General features: G+C 42.8%; 1 protein-coding gene across 2 annotated transcripts in view; it reads left to right on the top strand.

Annotated features, from left to right (window-relative positions):
• HUNK (hormonally up-regulated Neu-associated kinase) overlaps window positions 1-18,211 on the top strand; it is a 57,092-nt gene extending 38,881 nt beyond the window's left edge. The window contains exons 6-10 of one of the 2 annotated variants that reach the window (XM_030469353.1): window positions 3,385-3,520; window positions 7,921-8,089; window positions 9,022-9,105; window positions 14,746-14,926; window positions 17,222-18,211. In XM_030469353.1, the coding sequence (XP_030325213.1) occupies window positions 3,385-3,520; window positions 7,921-8,089; window positions 9,022-9,105; window positions 14,746-14,926; window positions 17,222-17,859 (1,208 nt within the window). In that variant the 3' untranslated portion in view covers window positions 17,860-18,211. The remainder of the gene's footprint in view (window positions 1-3,384; window positions 3,521-7,920; window positions 8,090-9,021; window positions 9,106-14,745; window positions 14,927-17,221) is intronic. The other variant, XM_030469352.1, reaches the window with a different exon arrangement.
• The last annotated feature ends 904 nt before the right edge of the window (window positions 18,212-19,115 follow it).

Consider the following 19,115-nt stretch of genomic DNA (forward strand, 5'->3'; position numbering starts at 1 on the left):
CTCACCTCTTACACGTTCCTTTTTTATCCTCAATTTATTACTTTTCTGTGTTCATAGAATGCCATATTGGGAAGGACCTCAAGGATCCAACATTTCATGGTTCATGGTCTTTCTTCCGCAGAAGAGAAATGAAGTAGAGATATTAAGAAGAGGCATTGCCTATTTTTGTAGTGTAGAGGGAGGATTTTATTAAGTGGGCCTTGCTCATGGCTTGTGAAATGACCTCATTGCCCTTTCTCCAGCTGGTTTTGTAAACAACACCTGTACACCTGATTTTAGCCAGGCTGGCCCTCACAGTATAAGCAAGACACCAAGCTGTTTTCATTCATGGTGAGGAAGATGAAGAGAGCAAGAGTTCTTGTAATCCCCCCTGAAGCCACTGTTTCTTATCATCACTGAGCTCAGTATGCTCAAGGAAGTTAGGAGAGTGATGCAGTGTCTCATGATGCTGGTCTCTCATTTGTCAAAAGAGCAAAGTTTGACTAAAAATTACACCACAGGAACAAAATTCCACTGAGTGAAGGTCACCAGGTAATCAGATTAGTGCTGTCCTTGAGCAAATCGTAGATGAGGCCTCACAAAATGAGGCCCATGGGATGGTTCACAGCAGCCTTTGTTCACCAGCCTGCTTAGTGCAGCAGGAAAAATAGCTTCAGGTGCAACGGGTCCAAAAATCAATTGGACAACTTTGTGTTTGCTTCCTGGAGAGTTATTTTTTAAATCTCACAGCCGTGGGACTAAGTGGAAAAGGCTTATCTTCTTCCAGTACCATCTGGCAGCTCAAAGTGGCTAAGGTGCTCTTTCTCATCTGCTCCATGTCACCTGGGTCCAGCTGGCCTGGGAGCCTCACCAGGGGTGAATCCTTTATACAGAATTAGTCATTCCAGGTCTAGATCTGTTATTTTTGTGGCGCTTCACAAGCCTCATTTAATTAGTTTTCTTTAGCCCAGGATGTGGGGGAAAAATAAATAAATAAATAAATAAAATATTTCAGGGATATTGTGGGAACTAAAGGTGGTCGTGATGGACAGGAGGTTGTTAGATTGGGAAAAGGTTATTTACTTTGCTGTAAACCCATGGGATGCATGTGATTTCTGAGATGAGGGAAGTACTGGAGAAAGAGGAGATCAGATGGAAGAACAAGGGGTTTGTTGTTTGTCCTAACAGCGGGTTCTGTGCCAGGGAGGCATCACGGGAGGCACTCGGGGCATGTGGAGAGCAGCCACAGCATCAGCTTCCAGCAGGTTTATGAACCTGGATGTGGGGTTACCTGCTGTTGCTGCAATATTGCTGTCATAAGAAAAAACAAAAAATGGTGGGAAGGTATCTCAAAATATTAAAGTATCTCAAATATTAAATATTAAAGTATCTCAAATAAATCAGCAATTTGTGAAGACAGAGCTTAGGAAAAAAAAACAAAGCAGCAGTTGATGCTTAACTGAACCAGTAAATACATGATCAGAATTCTCTTTCTTCCACATACTAACTTTTTGACAGTAGGCCTGCAGTGAAATTGATAGCCTCTCAGGGCCCCCTCCAGCTGATAGTTGATTTTTTGCAGGATGTAGAACACTGAGGTTACCCAGACTGTAGGAGCCAGCAACAATTGTGTGTAACTCTAATTTAGTTGGGGATAAAGCCTCCCTCCCTGATACCCACCCTGGCCTGGTGCATCAGCCCAGCCATCCCTTCCCATACTGTGTGTGGGGTGATGCAGGTAAGCTCAAGGAAAAAAAGAAAAATAAAAATGAATAATAATAATAAAAAAAATGCTGAGGAGAGCGCCCAGGCAAACATGAAGGAGGGCAGCAGCCTTATAAATGTGAATCTGTGGAGGGCAGCAGCACTGTCCCTAGGTATGCCCAGGTACACTGTACCGAGGTGTATGCCTGTACCTAGGTGTATGCCCTTTTCAGATGTGGACATCATGGCTTCATGGCAGGAATGTTCTTCTCCTTAAGTTGCATATGGGAGTGGGGATTCATGAAGGTTTCACTCTACTGCTGGTGCAGAAGGGACATCACTGCTACTTTGCTTCAGAACAGAGGGCATGGATTGTATGCATGCTGTGGTGGTCAGACCAAACACCTCTAAAGCCAAATGTGAGCAACTGGCTTGTAATTCAGTTTTCTAGCATTGAGGTATTAGCACATGCAGCTTGATCTGCTCTGTATCACAAGCTTTTATGGGGTCTGGGTTGCCTGCACTGAGATGAAGTAACTCTGTTAGCAAGGCTGTACTGCAGCTTGCCCAGAGCAGGCATCCCACTATGATGTGCCACAGTGGTCCTGGGCTGTCACTGCCCAGGGCAGCAAGGAGAGGAGTAGACACGACACACTCAGGAGAGTGCAGGAGGGCAACCATGGCTCTGCTATGGCAGAAGGTGGTAAAAAGTCCCCACGGTTCTGCCCATCTGACCTGGTGAAACCTCTGCTGCAGTCATCACTTCTGCTTCTCACTTGCCATTGACTTCATTTGGGACTAATTCGGCATGATCTTACTTGACTGTATGTCCTCTACAAAATAATTCCAATTTTAATTTTCCCAGATGTAGGTTTCTTTATCTTTCATGAAGGGAATTGTAGGAGACAGTTAACTCTACTATCTTGTAGCTGATAAACTGAATCCGGCCCTGGTAATATGAGGAATAAAGACTAGACCTAGTCAAAACAGAGTTTGTTTTCAGCTCAGATATGCACTTTTTGTGAGTCTTTTTAAAAATCACTTGATTTCAGTGCTCCTAACCATATAAGAAGCACATGACTCCAAACATATCAGAAAAGTACTTTCTTGGGTTTTTGCAAGAAATTCCTGAGGGATGGTTGAATGTCACTGAAAGTTAAAGGTTCAGTATCTGCAAAGAGAATGAAGGAAGTGTTGTGATTTTACTGTACTCTTTTAATTTGGCTAAAACCTCCTGCAACTGATTGTAGCTTGGATGGAAACCAAGAGAGAATTTGTCCTTAGGATGTCAAGGGGAGCCAATTTTCCATGTCTTCCCCCCCAACTCTGCATCCCTCCCCTCCACTCACCCGCAGTCTATCTCCTTCTACTTTAAGTACAGATGGAGTGATTTGCCTCTGACCTGACATCAGCCTCTTGTCCTCAGACAAAAGATAAGTTTTAGCTAACTGCTTGGAAACCTCAAACAAAACCTCTGAAACAAAAGGTGCTTTTTCTCCTCTCCTTTATGACACTATAAATCACTGTGAATCATTGTTTATTTTACTTACTTTATTGGGTTTTCCTTTTTCTCAAGAACATTAGAATGTACCATAAGGTTTAGTATACTCTCGGTCAGGCTACACACCTGTAGTAACTCAGCTACCATGTTACATCATAAAGTATATGACATAGCTGTTGTTTTTCTTGATTTCTTCACAGCGGCCGTAAACTTTCTACGATCTCTACTAGAGCCAGATCCTGCAAAGAGACCAAACATCCAGCAAGCACTTGCGAATCGATGGCTTAATGAGAATTACCCTGGGAGAGCACCACCTAATGTCACATATCCAAACAGGTACTGTGCAAAAAAAAGGAGAAAGCCTGCCAGGGTGTATATCCCTTTAAAAGTAAATGTCTCTGGCACTGAAATTTTATTCCTTGTGTGACAGCATCCCACTGCATCTTCTGGGATTGCTTTTGTGACTGTAATGTTTTAATTACATTAAATATTGTTGATTGAACTGGTAAAAAAACCCCACCTTAAATTAGAAGCTGGCATAGATACATTATTTGCAGAAGGGTCTGGGGTGCAGATTGTATGACTGAATGGCTCCAGACCTTGGAACAGATATGAGTGACATCAGCTATGATATTATGCTTGTTTTGTCATACATGTATGAGGTTCTGTGGATTAGGTAAATATGAAAACCCAGGTGAGAGAGGTCAGAGTTTAAAGATCTTGCTTTGTTGGTTGTTGATCATGAATACCTGTTCAACGCTGAATGGATAAATTAATACAAACAGAGAAAAAGTTTCATAGTCAGTCAAACAACCATCTAGGAGAAAAAAGAAAGATACTTGTGATCCACTTTGGTTAAAGAAAACAATCTTGCTTGACCTCAGACATCTGCAATGTAGAGTCAACACATGACCCATCCAGCCTGGTCTCTCGTTACAGTCAATGAAGAGAAATAAGGGCACTTTTCATAGAATTATTCATCTGACTTTTTGATTCTGCAATAGGATAACATTTTGCCCAGGAGATCCAAATCCCTCTCCAGTTATTGTAAATGGAGCCTCAGGCAACCCACCTAGACATATATATATATATATAGATATATATATATATGTATTTGATCAGATAAAACCTTTTTCCCATATCAAAGCCCTCCAGCTGTGTCTCATGCATAGTCTAGTACCAGCTGAGGATTCACTATAGGAGTTAGAGCTTGCAGGCCAAGATCTTAAGGAACACTGAGGCAAAGACAGCAACTTAAAACCAATTTTTTGTGCTTAAAATTTGAAGGTGCCCCAATTTCCTGCTGAGAGGGGAGTCCCTGAGTGAAGATCCTAACTTCTCCCCTACAGTTAATTCAGTTGCCATATACCAGATATAGTGTTTGCCTAAGGGCTTGGCAACTCGCTTTTGTCTGAATGGCTGAACTGCTGTCCTCCACCCAAAGATAGTTTGATGTTGAGCAGCCTTTGTGTCATTGTCGTGCATCTTTAAGCTATGCTTACAGCCAGCCTTCAGCATTCAGCCCAGGCCACAGCTTTGCTGGTGAGAGTGCCTGTTTTCCCTTCTGCTCCACTCCTAGCAGGATATGTTTCAGCGCCAGGTCTCCAACTCCTGTGAGGCTAAGAGGTACCTGAGACACCCACCTTACTACTGAAGCAGGTGATGAGTACTTCCACCACTTGATCATGTTGAGACCTAGGCACAGAAAATCATTGTGACCCCTGAATCTTCAAGAATTTTTTGAGACCTTTCCCTTTGACATTGCTGTTAGCTGGCTTACAGGTTGCAGCCCACATTGTCTGGGCTCCTACCTGAGTCATCTCCCTTTTCTCTCTGCATTGACAGAGAATTGCTAATTTAGCTGCAAGCATTTCCCTTCCAGAGGCAGGGTCCTGACTTTCAATTATTGTATTGTGGAGAATTGCTGTGACTATGATTTTGTTTGACCTGAAGAGATTAACAGATTTCCCACTCTCACAGTATGGTTGGATAGATGTTGAGCAGCTTGGATGCCTGGAGGCATCACTAGATGGACAATGGGGAGGGCAAATGTGAGGCTAACTCTCTGCAGTCCTCAGACTTACATAGACTGACTCTAAAGATGCCCTCTGTGAACAATTGCTTTGCAAGGAATATGAACAAGAACAGGCAGACACATTATATAGATGCTACTGGCCCAAAGTTAAGGGTGGTTGAGTTAATTTGTGTAGTAACATTTTATCCATGAAAGGAAATCTGAGTTTCCATGTTGCACTGGACTTTACTGAAGTATGGTACATATGAGCACTGTATGGTAAAGAAAGGGAAAACGAGTGTAAACTAAGTGAGTCATTAAGCTAATGAAATCACTGTCATAATGAGTCTAATCAATCTACAGAATGTGGCATCTGTTAAGTGAATCTAAGTGTAACTGAAAGCTGTATGGGTAATTGAATTCTCTTTCTGTGTGCATCATCTGATTTGTAGAAAAGAAAAAAGAAATCGTGTTTGAATGGGCTTTCATGGTTATTTTGCATTTGTAGGTACATTTTCATGTCTCTGTTTTTGATTTCTTAGCCTGCAGTTGTCAGGCTTTACTCAGGTTGTGGTGCAAGCATCCCTTCTAGGGTCTGCTCATTGGTGTAGTTAGGTGGGTGACTTTGAGAAGAGGCCAGCCTCTGTTAGGCACAAAAGCTGTGCAATGCTCTTTATTTATGAGGTGCCTGTTAATCATTCCCTCCTCAAGGCAATTGAAACAAATGGAAAAACAGAAGAAAATTAAGTGACAAACCATGGAGAGGGCATATGCTTGCTCATGCATGTATGGGTATATGGTAATGATAATAATCCATTCCTATTATAAGCACTTCTAAAGGGAGTATCAATGTGGAATGCTATGCCTTGTTATTGAAAAAAACAGTTGTTTGGGTTTTTTTCTTTCTCACTGAAGTGCTTTTCTTTCCATTTGGTCTGAAAACAAGAAAAAAGGAGAAACTCCTATCTGAATTCAGATTTTATGTGATGCAGTAAAGAACAAAATCCATAGAGATTCGTTCTTTCACTTAATTTTTTTGATAGCGTTTCTTTAGTTTAAGTAGTTGATGCCCTAGGGTTGACCTGTCTGGAATTTGTCACACTGGAATCCTATAGGGAAAACACTGAAGTTTGTAATATTTAAAGACATGACTGGAGTCCTTTTGAGCTTGCCTCAAAAAGTACCACTTGAGTCAGCTTTGACAGAATTGCTCTTAAGTTTTTGTTAGCGTGCAAATGTGGGTGAGCTGCATCATAATAAGTACGAAAAAATCCATTACTGAATTTTCAAGGAAAAAACAGTTCCTCTCCCAGTCGTGCTTTTTATAACAAACAAGAAACTGTGTTACGTTGTTGCAGTGCACTTTCATGATTTTGGACATAGCACCCATTGCTCTCAAAACAAGATCTTGGTAGGAAAAAGGAGAGCATGGAGATAAGGAGGAAAAGTTGCAGAAACTGCATTTTCAGGAGAATATTCTCCTAGGCTTTTTATAAGTTTGTTTTTATTAAAGACATTCCCTGAAGCAAAAAATGCCCATTTTGCTGAGCACTTCAAGTAGAAAATGCTTGAATTTCTTTTGCTATCCACATTCTTTAACAGGCAATGACCAAGATAAGTTTTGCTTTTGAACTTTAAAAAAAAATAAAAATCCAATGCCAAGCATTCCTTAGTGCAGAGCAAATGTTAATAAGCACACCAAGTAAAGGAAAAGAGTTATTTGAGATTTTCCAGACTGTTTTACATCTTGTCTAAATCATCTATATCAGACCTAGACTGCTGTCTGACCATTCCTTGCATCACAGGTGCACAGGACAGGGAGACAAGAGAACAGGAGTGAGAAAACCAGAGAATGGTCCTTTGGGAGGAGGAAGATAGGTTGTGAAAAAGTCCTCAACCTAAGTTCCCCTAAGTTGCCTTAGCCAGATATTAGGCTTACTATTAGGAGTAAGGAATATCCTTTAGAAACCTAGCATTTCTTTAGAGATGGGTAGGAGCTGACAGGTTCATCTGGAAGCTGGCTAGCACATTTAGAAGTCTAAATAGGAGCAGAGTTCTTTGGAAAATCTGGTTTTAATTTTAGACTGAGAAGATGCTTTGCCATATCCACAAGGCTGCTGTATTTAATTTCTCATTTAATTTCTCAGTCCATTGTAGACTTTATAGAAGAGCAAATGCATAAGTCTGTCTTGTGCTTTTGACTGACATGAATATAGCAGCAGTTTTACCATTTTGAGAGTTGCTGCATCCCTGCATCCCCTTTCTTCAGCATGGAATTCCCTAGCTGCTCAGTGCACGAATATTGTGCAATAGGTAAGGAGTGAAACTGAATGCAGTGGTGTTTGATTACGAGGAAAGAGTAATTTCAGAAAGTCAAAGGTAGCTACCTGAGTTGGATATTACCTTTTTTTATTCAAAGCCAGATGGATGATCCTGACAGCCATCATTGGTCAGATGTAGGGTAACAATAGGCTGCATCCTGAGCATCGTGGTGCCATTTCGTCTCAGGATGGGACATGGTGGGGAAGGTGCTGTTCATTCATCTATCACAGCTTCCCACAGTTCCTGTGTTTTCCAGACAGCCTGCCCTTTCCATGCCAATCACTCCCCTGTTACTGAGCTTTTCAGACCTCTTCTTTACACTCAGCTATGTCCCACCTATGAGAGAGCTTTCACTGGCAGGATGGTCCAAAGAATGTGTTCTGCCTCTCTCTTTGTGCAGGATTCACCTTGAGGACCTCAGCCAAAGTGTCCTGCTCCATATGACTGAGAAGCTTGGCTACAAGAACAGCGATGTCATCAACACTGTGCTCTCAAACAGGGCGAGTCACACACTTGCCATCTACTTTCTACTTAATAAGAAATTGGAGCGCTACTTGGCAAGCCTTAGGGTAAGTACTGCTTACTGATTTTTTTGCAGTAGCCATGAAGGGGAAGTATTCCTTGCAAACTAATGACAGCATTTCAGGTAAGTATTCCCCAGGTTTCAGAGGTAATTGCTGAGAGCTTTACATCTGGTGAGTCCCTGTTTCCAGAGGAGATCTCCTGTCTAGGCAGTTAACCCTACAGAAAGCAAACTTGTCATGCAGAGCCTTACTTGTGGTTTGTGCTGAACTGTGTCCATATGTTGAGATAATTCTGCTTCTTGAAATATCAATAATGCAATGTAATTTCATTCAGAAAACCAAGAGGAAGCTTAAGAGCCATTAAAATTGTGTTGTTTTTTAAAGTGGAAACATAGTGGAAAGTTTTACATGAGATATAATACAAATATGAAATCCCTAATCTCCTGCCGACCTCCCATGCCCCCGGCTGGGTATGGCTTGGGTGTCAGAAACCCTGCTGAAGGGTTTGCACAGCAGCTTTCTCTGGGGCAGGAGTCTGCTGCATCACATTACCCTTCCTTGTACATCCAGGGGATCTCAGCTCTTCAGCCACACTTTGCATGGTACTTGCTTGAGTGCTAGGATGGGCACGGTGCACAAAGACAAGGTGCACACTCTCTTTCCTGGGCCTCTCCACATAGATGCCTATGGAGTTTTCTTCTTAATGTGTTTGAATCTTAGCAAAACTATGTCCAACAGCCTTCTGATCTGACAGTAGCTTCTTAGTTTTTTCATTTTCCTATTTTTTTAGCAAGCTTGTTTTAATGATGATGCCATCAATGATATTTGAAATGTAATGGACCAAATGCACCATCTCTGTAAGCTGATGCATCTCCACTGAAGGTCAAGACTGGATATGGTCCATTAAGCAGTAACTGACGTTAGTTTTCTCTAGTTATCTTAAGTACTTTACTTTTCTGTGCTTTTTCTCTCCACAGAAATCTGAAGGCCAGGACAGTATTTGCCACAAGAACCAATTATACCAGATAGAAAAATACAAGGCAAATAAAGACTCCCATGAGGTAAAGTTCATGAAAACTCATTAAGGCACTTGGATAGCAGACTGAATTTGAGGCTCCCTGGTGATTGTGATTAAGGCAATGGGTTTCTGGACCTGTGGAGAAAAAAAAGACCTGTGGTCTTGCCTGTGCAGAAAGAAATTTGCCTCGATTTCTTTCTGAAGGAATAAATATCAACCCCCTGGAGTGGAAGTGTAAAGCTTTTATGAACAAAATAGAAGTACAAAATAATAACAGACTTCTTCAGGGGGCTCTCTAATTTCATTCTGGGGTGCAAGTTGCTGGTGTTGTAAGAAACCTGTAACTGTTGCCTTGAGTACCAGCACCTTGGTGTAGAACAGAGAGCTTAGTGACAGTCAGGGTGTCCCTCCCTGGTTGCCTGATGTTGTTGCTGGTGTCCTGAGCCAACACTGTCTTGACTACCAAAAATAGTGAAACTGTGTTAGCACAAAACTCAGCCCAGGTTACTACTGCTTGCTTCCTAGCAGAAGTGATGCAGAGCATCATGATGCACTGCATCATGAGTGACTTCCTTTGGCCAGAGAAAGTTTTAACCAGGTTTCCTTTTGCTGTATTGGTCTCCTGTAATTACGACTGCAAATAAAGAGGGAAAATTGTATTAAAAGAGTACGTATCAGATAATAGGAGTCTTTTCATGGCTGGATTTTATTTCCCTGGCTGATTCTTTGCCAAGCACTATAATTACAATAGTAGTATGGGCCGTGTCCTACCTACCAACACAAAGAGCAGTATTCCTGAAGAGTATACCTAATTCAAAAGCTACTCTTCGGCACTGTAGGGATGATCTAATTGCAGGGACAGATTTGTATGATGGCTGGTTTTGTTTATTTTAAAGTCTTGCTTGCAAGGCAATCTGAACTGCAAGCCAGATGGAAATATCAGGGCAAAGTACTTACCATTCTTTTCATACATAACTCAAAAACCACCTGACCTAAAACACATCAGCAGTGGGTAGGCTCAGTGAGTATGATATTTCAAAATGCTCTTTTACAGTTTACTTCAAGCTGTTGCAGGGCAGCCTTCCCCTGGCAAGTCCTTGGAAGTGAATGCTGTGGATGTGGCATGGTGCATCCTGATGCTCTCTGGACCAGCTTCTTCCAGATGTTGGTGCCACTCCTCTGTGCAGTGACTGAGAGCCACACCCTGCCCATTAGCTCACAGCTTCTGGGTATCTACCCCATGCAGGGGAGGCTGCAGCAAGGCCTGCCTGTGCACTATTTCTGGCCAAGAGAAAAACATGTGGGCTGGTTTGGTGGTGGTCCTGAAACCCCCACTGCTCTTAGAGGGGAACTGGTATTTGAGTTCTGCAAGGATAATTGGAAACTGAAAGTAGCACTGCTGTGTGACTCCAGGAGTAAAGGCTCCCTGGACTTAGTCCCAGCAGAAAATGAGAGGGTGTCATTTCTTTCTTGAAATAGTTATCATGATGCAGTCACAGTGCAGACACTACAATAATAATAATGCAGCATGTTCTGACTGGGGATAGGTGAATATAAAGCATGTTCATAACACTCTAGCTGTATTTACATGAGTCAATAGGTGTGTTACACTTATTGTGTTGGGACAGCACACATGGGTGAATACAGACCCTAGGATGCTACAGCTGTTTGTAGCTGTGACAGACATCTGGGTCCACAGAAGTGATCAGAGGGCTGGAGCACCTCTCCTGTGAAGACAGATTGAGGGAGCTGGAGTTGTTCAACCTGGAGAGGTGAAGACTCTAGAAGGACCAAGCAGCAGGCTTCCAGTACCTGAAGGGCCTGCAGGAAATCTGGGAAGGGACTGTTTATGAGGGCATGTAATGATAGGATGAAGGACAGTGGTCTTGAAGTGGAAGAGTAAATTCAGATTGGATGTTAGGATGAAGTTCTTTACTCTGAGAGTGGTACACTGGAACAGGTTGCCCAGAGAGGTGGTTGAGTCCCCATCTCTGTAGACATTCAAGGTCAGGCTTGGTGGGGCTTTGAGCAACCTGATGTAGTTAAAGATGTCCCTGCTCCCTGCAGGGGTATTGGACTAGATAATCTTAAAAGGTCCCTTCCAACCAAAGTCCTTCCATGGTTCTATGATCTCTCCTAAAATGCCTTCCTGTGTATGGGAGCATAGCCCCAGTAATGTCTCTCTCTCATGACTCTGGGATCAGAGGGTACCACCAGAACTCGGGGATGGGTCTTAACTGTAGATAGAGTCCCCTTACCAGCCCCCATTTCCATAGGAGAACTGGGAGGAACTGGTCCCTAGGCAAACATTGCAAAGAGAGTGTATCTGTGTGTTGCCATGGGAATAGCAGGGAGAGAGCTGGTCAGCTTCAGCTTCAGCAGCTGATGGAATTTCTTCCACCTCACAGAAGAGATGTGAAATTAGGGCTTTGCCTTGGGTGAGGGGCTGCCTGGCAGCAGCACTGCCTGTAGCTGGGGCAGGAAGAAGGGTGCTCAAGCTGTGTCCATGTCCAGACCCTCTTCTCCGTGAGATTTCCTAACCTGAGGTGTTGGGATTAGTGCACTGGGACGGAGGGTGCTGAGAGGTGCCATGGGTGCTGAATAACCAGACTGTTTGGCAGGCTGATTCCATTTTGGTGCTTGGGGTGGATGGGTGATGCAGAGAAGAGGGAAGGAGGCAGCAACCTCTCTCTCTCCAGCTCACTCTCTTCTTTTGGGAGGGGTCTTATGTGATGAGTGGTCCCTGCAGAGAATTTAGGGGACCAGCTCTGGGGATACTTGCCTCCTACGGTGTAGCCAGTGGGCTCGGACTCAGAGAATTTGCAATTTTTCAGAACTCATGTTACTGTCTTATCACTATTTCAGACATTGCCAAGGCAAACACCCTTTATCTTCTTTCTAAATCCATTGCTAGGATTAAGAGTAGGTTTTTTGGGTTGAGGTCAGGACAGGAAATAGCAGAGGATGATGTAATGCCAAACCTATTCAAGTATAACATACCGGTACAACTCCTGCATTGTGTGACAGCATGCCATTACATGGCTGTGCATGGTACAGTGAAAAGGGAACTTTTATACCTCCTCTGAAGAAAATCTTCCTTTAATTTTAAAATATAATAGTATGTGGCACCTTGCGGGTTTAGGATTTTGGTCATTTCCCCTCCAACAAATGTCATGTAAGAGAAGGGATCTTAATAAATTTTAAAAATTCTTATGAGACTATTTGCAACATTAATCAGTTGTAATTAATCAATTGTAGGCAAAATAATTAATTGCTAGCATCGGATATATGGGTTGTCTTTTACTTGGGTGCTGTAATTGTGCGGTATGACTGTGTTACTGCTGCTTATAAAACATTAAAGCAGTGGGAAGGCAAAGTCAGGGGCACTTGTCAGGTGTCTCAGAGCAGAGCGATGAGGAGCTGCAGCTTGACTCTTGCACCATTAGGCTAAAAACATCTCGGAATTGAGAAGTCCTGCATTCTGACAGATGCTCTAGCAAATGACGTGCAAATTCTTCCCTCGCCTATCCAAAATAGAGGAAAGCCTTGATTGTCTCCTTTAGGGCTGGTATAGTCAGAACTTGGTGTCTTCCTCACAAGTACCTTTAAAAAAAAAACAACTCGATAGAGCCCAATCTCTGCTGAACTTGACAACAGCTTCAGAGCCTCGAGAGTAAAACCAGTCTGGTGGGCTTAAAATTAACTGTACAGCTCCCACTGTCTCTATTATTGCAAGGTGTTATTCACACAGCAGTGTTGTTATTACTGCTGCTGTTGTTATTACTTCATCATCATCAATAGTGACTGTGCTTGCCAAGATAGTGCCTGGGACAGATCAAATGTTGCATCATTCCAAGCACAACACAGGCAGGGATGATTAAATATTCCATGACAGAGGTGTTTGCTGCCTCTAAATGCAAGGAGGAAGACATAAGGTGAAAGAAGAGATATCACACAAACAAAGTGATGATGGTTCCACAATTTATTTGTTTCTGTGGAAGGCTTAGCCAGCTTTAGCTTGCTAAAGGGAAATAAAGTGGAGAGGATAAGAAGACTGGGGACAAGAAACTCATGCAAAAGGAGACTGAGGTGAGGACAGTGAGGAGCTCACAGAGCTCTGGTTCTTGAGAGGTAAAAACCTCAGTTCATGATTCACTGAAGCTCTGCCTTCCGACTCCGTAATTCCTGAAAATTCAAAGGTTAATGAGCCCAGTGGTGCTCAGATGCTGTCTGTGCAGGGGTCTGAACTCTGTCTGAGCTGGGAATCATCAAAACAGATTCTGTGCATTTATTTTCCTCTTAGTTGTCTTAGTATGTCTCCCGAGCTGTTTGGTGGAAGACCCAAGCTGTCTTCTGCATCTTTCTTTCCTTCTCTCATATGTTTGCAAGTTACCTTGCATTTTAGGGTTTCAATAGCCTTCATGTCAATGAACTTTCAAAGCAAAATCACCAAGAGAGCCAGCCTTTGGTTAGTGCATTATTACCAGGAAAACTACAGCACATAATTGGATGAAGGACTTTTGCTGCATTTTTTTAAAAAATAGGCTTGTAGTTACAAGACTTTTCAATAAGGTGCAGCAAAATGTGCTACTTAAATGAGAATTATAACCACACAAAGAATGCCACATAGTTGCCCCTCTGAAAAAATCAACCCCAAAGCAAATACCTGGTATAGTGGGAGTGTCTCTGTCCATGACAGGGGGGTTGGAAGTAGGTAATCTGTAAAGTCCCATCCAACCCAACCCATTCTATTATTCTTTGAGTTTGACAACTAAAACAAAACCACTCAGATATGTTCCAGAAAGCTGAGAGATTCTTGAGGTCTTTGAGGGATAGCAAAATATGGACCACAAATTTGATGCCCCTGTTTTTAGAAGTGAAATAGGACTTCTGGCTCCCCCTGAAATCAGTGGCGGCTAGAGAGTGTTACACAGCTTGCTGTACGTAGTGCTTCACCTTGAAAAATGTATTTCACTGTAGAACAGTGCTTCGAAAATTGGATTCCTCTTCAGAATCCCACTCCCAGGTTCCATTTTTTCCTCCATTGTCACTGGAGTTCAGACTTGTCTTTTAGGATGTATGTGCTTGCAGTATTACCTTCAGCTGCCTTCACTGCCATGAGAAGGAGTTAGGGGTCAGTGGATGGTTGGGTCAGGAGTTTCTCCCTCCACCTCCCATGTCTTGTGCAGTTGCAGAGATGCTTGCTGTGAACACAAGGACCGCATTCCTCTGGATATTTTTCAGGTAGAGGATAACTGACTCAAAGAGTTTAAACTTGTTTGAAGCTTTGCAGCTCACCTTTTCAAATGGCAGAGGAAGTGCAGTAAAGAGAAATGGAAGACTTTTTTTAGTGCTTAAATAGCTGAGGCAAATTTCAGGTATGGAGGAGCTTGCTCCAATGTGGTCTCCTAGGACAAATGGCCTCTGAGGAGAAAGCTTTCCTTTTCCTTTATTTTCCAAAACCAACCTCCACACTGCGTGAATGTCAGAGCAGATGGGAGCCATGAAATCATGTCAAACAGATCCATCAGGCATGGAAGTTTTAGTCATTCTGAGTAGCCAGGGTAAGTTCCTTGTATAGGTTTTAATTTGGCTTTGGTAAGTGCTGTGCTTTTAAGTCTAGGGTTCATTTAAACCTCCCTTAAGTAAACCAAATTGTTCTTGTTTGTTTTACAACTTAAAGGACAAAAAACTCAAAGAACAAGAAAAGAAAGGGGAAAGTCTTCACCGTCAGCTCCCAAAGAAAACAGAGAAAAGTCCAGTTTCATATAGACAGCCTTCTTCCTGTCTTATCTCACAGATACAGAACACCAAGGCTCTGCTGAAGGACCGGAAAGTCACCAAGGCTGGAGGTTTGGAGAAAGGTCAGAGGGAGAAATGCCAGTGGTGTGTCCCTGTGTGCATGTGCATGTGTGGGCATGTGTGGTGTTAATGACAGTGGTTTTGCACGTTGTGCTTTGTGTTTGCTTGTAAGTAGTCGTGGGCTTGGACTCACTGTCTGCTCTGTAGGTGGTATGGGAAAGAGGAGTGGATAACATAGTCAAACACTGAATGAAAAGTCCTGAGGAAACCGTGATGTTCAGCAGTCATGAGTGCTCACTTTTACTTCTCTTTTTGTTTGATAGAATTCCCACAGTGTTTTAAAAAAAGCTTTCTTTCCCTGTTTATACATATTTATACAAAATCAGCTGCACTTCATACTGGCATTTTCAAAGCATCAACACCCACCCCAGATCACTACAAGCCAAAGCTGGTAGACAAGCTTCTTCCTACCAAGGAATGTGCTTTGCTTAGGGGGAACTAAGGGGCAGCACAGGAAGAAATCCCTGATCCTGAGGAGAATGCCAGTAATGGGGCATCCTTGGGAGAAGTAGTGTGCAGCAGGTGCAGCAGGGGATGGTGGAGGAAGGGGAATTTAATAGCTGAGAAGAAATTCAGGTGGGACTGCCAACCCCAGCACATCTCAGACAGCAAAAGGAGAGCAGAGCACTAATCACACAAGGTAGGAGACAGCCTGGGAAGGATGGGGGAGAGCTGCTCACAAAAGGAGGCAGAAGGAAGAAGTATAGGAAAAGGGGAGTCAGTGGGAAAGTGGGATGTCACTACTGAACATGTGGACAGGAGACACGGAGGAGCAGGAAGGTGACATAGCTGGATGTTAAGTGAGGAAACTAAACAAGGGGAGGGAGTGTGGGGAAATACAGTGATGTAAAATGCTTACTGTGTGTCAGGGTGTTATTTGGAATGGTGGCTTGGAAAACTTATCATTTGATGTTTTCTACCTAAAAAAAATGTCAAAATGATGTTCATCTGGCAGCACAAGCACCGCTGCTGCAAGGTAGCAGTGATCCATTGAGTTGGAGAGAAATGGGAAATACTTCATCTGAAAAATGTAAAAAAACTTTTAAAAATGCTCATTTTGTCCATATCCTCATTTCTTTTGGGAGGGAGATACAGGGGCAAGCAGACTTGGGTCGTTTTTTTTCCTCTTTAGGTTTCTCCCTGCTTTTTTGAACTGAAACCTCAAAAGCATTCGGATCTCAGCTAATGCATTTATCTGCTTATGGAAGCTATGTTTTGACACTTCTTAAATTAAATGGTCATATAATTTTGACCCATTTTGGAAAAAAATTTAATGAAATTAAACCTGGTCTGCTTTCCCCAAACATTTTTTCCAAACAGTTCTCAGTGTGATTTTATCCTGTGCACCCATTTAGGTCTCAACCCCTGGCAAGACCATAGTCACCCTTTTCAAAAGAAACACATGTGAGATTTGTGGCTGTGACATGAGGGCTGGCAGACCTAAATTATTTTATTTCCCTCTTAGATGATTTGTGACCGAGGGAACCTGTGAACAGTGATTAACTGCCCATCTGATATTCTTCCAATTAGGGGCAACCTAGCAAAGGTGGCTCATTGGAGAGCTTTCCATAAAGGCAGCAAAATGTGTTTTCTTGCACTTAGCTTGGCATAAGGGAGTGGCAGCATCCTGTAGAAACTGAGCAGATCTTCTCCATGAGTTGTTTTGCTTTATTGGACCAAATCCTGCAAAGATTGTTCAATTATATTCAGTCCTTGCTGAAGGAAGATTCTCATTGAAGTCAATGCAGCAAATCTGTTCCAACTGGAACTGCCTGAATCTGGCTACTCCGTATTTACATGTGTGAAACCAAGAGCAGATTCTTTTCCAAAAGGCAATGCAGGGCATTAGGAATTAGCTCACTGTTGTCCCCTGCATCTCTAGGTATGTGAGTGAATATAGTACACAGACCCACTTAAAACCATGCAAAGTTCTGCTAAGAAAGGAGAAATGTGAGATTTCTCAGACATGGCCTTAGAGGACATAATTAATAAAAACAGCTGAAGACATCTGTGGTTTTCCATTTCATGTCCTTGTCTTACTGAGTTTAAGCACTCTTCCTGCCTTTGAGGAAAGTGGCAGATAAATTACCCGTGAAACAACAACGTAAGTATCAAATGGGAGTCAGGGAATTAGGTTCTGAGTAGATCCCTGAGACCATTTGTTTTAGCTAGTGCATTTGTCACGCTCTTCTAAAATTTGTTAAAGATGATGTTGGATGCTGTCTGCCGTGAGGCAAAAGAGGCAGTGCTGCTAAATGCAATTGGCTCTTCTGGTCCCTTTTCTGATTGCTTTGCAGACTCCAGCGGTGGGGTGAGCCCTTTCCATGAACCCCTGGCAACCAAGACAGGATGTGTCACTTCCAGCTCTCTGGAGTACCTTGAAGTCCAGCAGCCACCCCCCAGAACCCCTCGGCTCCTCAAGAGGCAGGAGTCTCCACAGCAGGAGCCAGCCCGGATCGGGGGCCGGGCAAAGGACTCTCCTCTCATCCTGAATATTGTGCACTCCTTCGAGTCGGTTGACAGAGAGGACCAAACAGACCAGGTTTCCCCCTCTCATCAGTACAGGATTTTAGGCTCACCAATGAACTTCCCTTACAAAAGCTCAAGTGAAAGGACACTGTCCCCGCTTTTTCAGCCAGGGAGTACGTCCCCCATCCACCCCACCCAAGTCTCGTTCACGTATGAAGAAAAAGCGAAGGAAGAAGCAGTGTCCCCTACTCAGCTGGTTTCCAACAATCCCTTGGGCAGCCCTAACTGTGTTAAAAGCAGAGGCAGATTCCCTATGATGGGGATTGGACAGATGCTGCGGAAGAGGAACCAGACGATGCAGTCGGCGAGCGACAAGCCGCTGGAAGCAAGGATGCCTCAGCTGCAGCAGATGAGCCCCACGCAGATTTCCTTCAATGCAGCAGATGCTGTCAGTGGCCAGTGTTAGTCTGACATCCTGGGATTTTCACTGCTGTTCTCTGGGACCTCAACTTTTTTACCTTTAACAAAAAAGGAAAGCCACAGGCATGTTATTGACACTACATAATACACTACAGTGGTCCAATGTAGAAAATCAGAGGTCTGCTTGTAAGGAAGGTATTGTCCTGTATATTAAAGTTTAAAGACAAGGGCTTTGCTTGTGATGTTTGGAAATATGAGCATTTGGCATCTGACTGTGTAGTAAGACATGTCTTGAAAGAGCTACATGACTATGTATTTTCACCGCTTTCTTCTAGACTGGAAAACCAGCAAGCATTAATGGTTTGATTCATCATGGCCATCTGTGTGATGCCATGAATGCCAGTCCCATCCAGGATCTGTGGTAAGACTGTGCGTGCTTCATCTGCCTGTACTGCACAGTCCATTGTACTGCTACAGGCATTGTTCATGTGGCTAGACAAGTGGAAAAAACTCAAGATACTGAAGTCAACTTGCTAAGTGAACACTGCCACAAAGATGAAGCTGGTTGAAGCCTGAATAAAGGCACAAGTGATCTAAAAATTCAGAAGAAGAGGGAGTACTGGAAGTGAAAAAGCAGATTTTACTGGTAATTACCTAAAGTAGCTAATCACAGAATAATTATTTTCCTAGAGAAAATGGTGATTTAAATATGTCAATCAGAAGAAACATGATTATTTGAAAACAAGTTTCATCACTTGGAAATCTACTACACATTCCTCTCACATGGCGGGTCTCCAAGAGGATGCTTCAAGCAGTAATCCAGGTTGCAACATTCTGTGTTTAAATGATGCAGTCACCTCTGATTTTTGTAGCCATCCTAGTTCCATGGCGTGCCTATGTGCAGGACTGTTTTAGCCCCCTTTACAGCATTGGAAATACCTGAAAGCTTTTCTGAGAGACTGCAGTGAATTAAAAAGACTAACAAAGGACACGTAAGACTGTACCAATGCCATTTTATACTGGAAGACTGGTAGCACAGTGATTACCATAAAATTGTATTTATGAGCAGTGAAGATTAACTTTCTTAAAAGGCACCATGTTCTGCATACTGGTCTTGTTTTTCTAAGTAAATGTTACATCTAAGAGGCTGACAACATTTTTTTTGTTCGTTTTTTTTCTTCAGACCATTTCCTATAAATTAGAAGGTTTAGCCAAAGACTACTATTTTCTACTGTCAGCACTGCGCTTGTGTGTCTGTTTGTATGTACAGGACATCTCCACAAAGCTTGTTCTAGTCTGGTT

This window comes from Calypte anna, chromosome 1 (genome assembly GCF_003957555.1).
Source record: "Calypte anna isolate BGI_N300 chromosome 1, bCalAnn1_v1.p, whole genome shotgun sequence".
Lineage (NCBI taxonomy): Eukaryota > Metazoa > Chordata > Aves > Apodiformes > Trochilidae > Calypte > Calypte anna.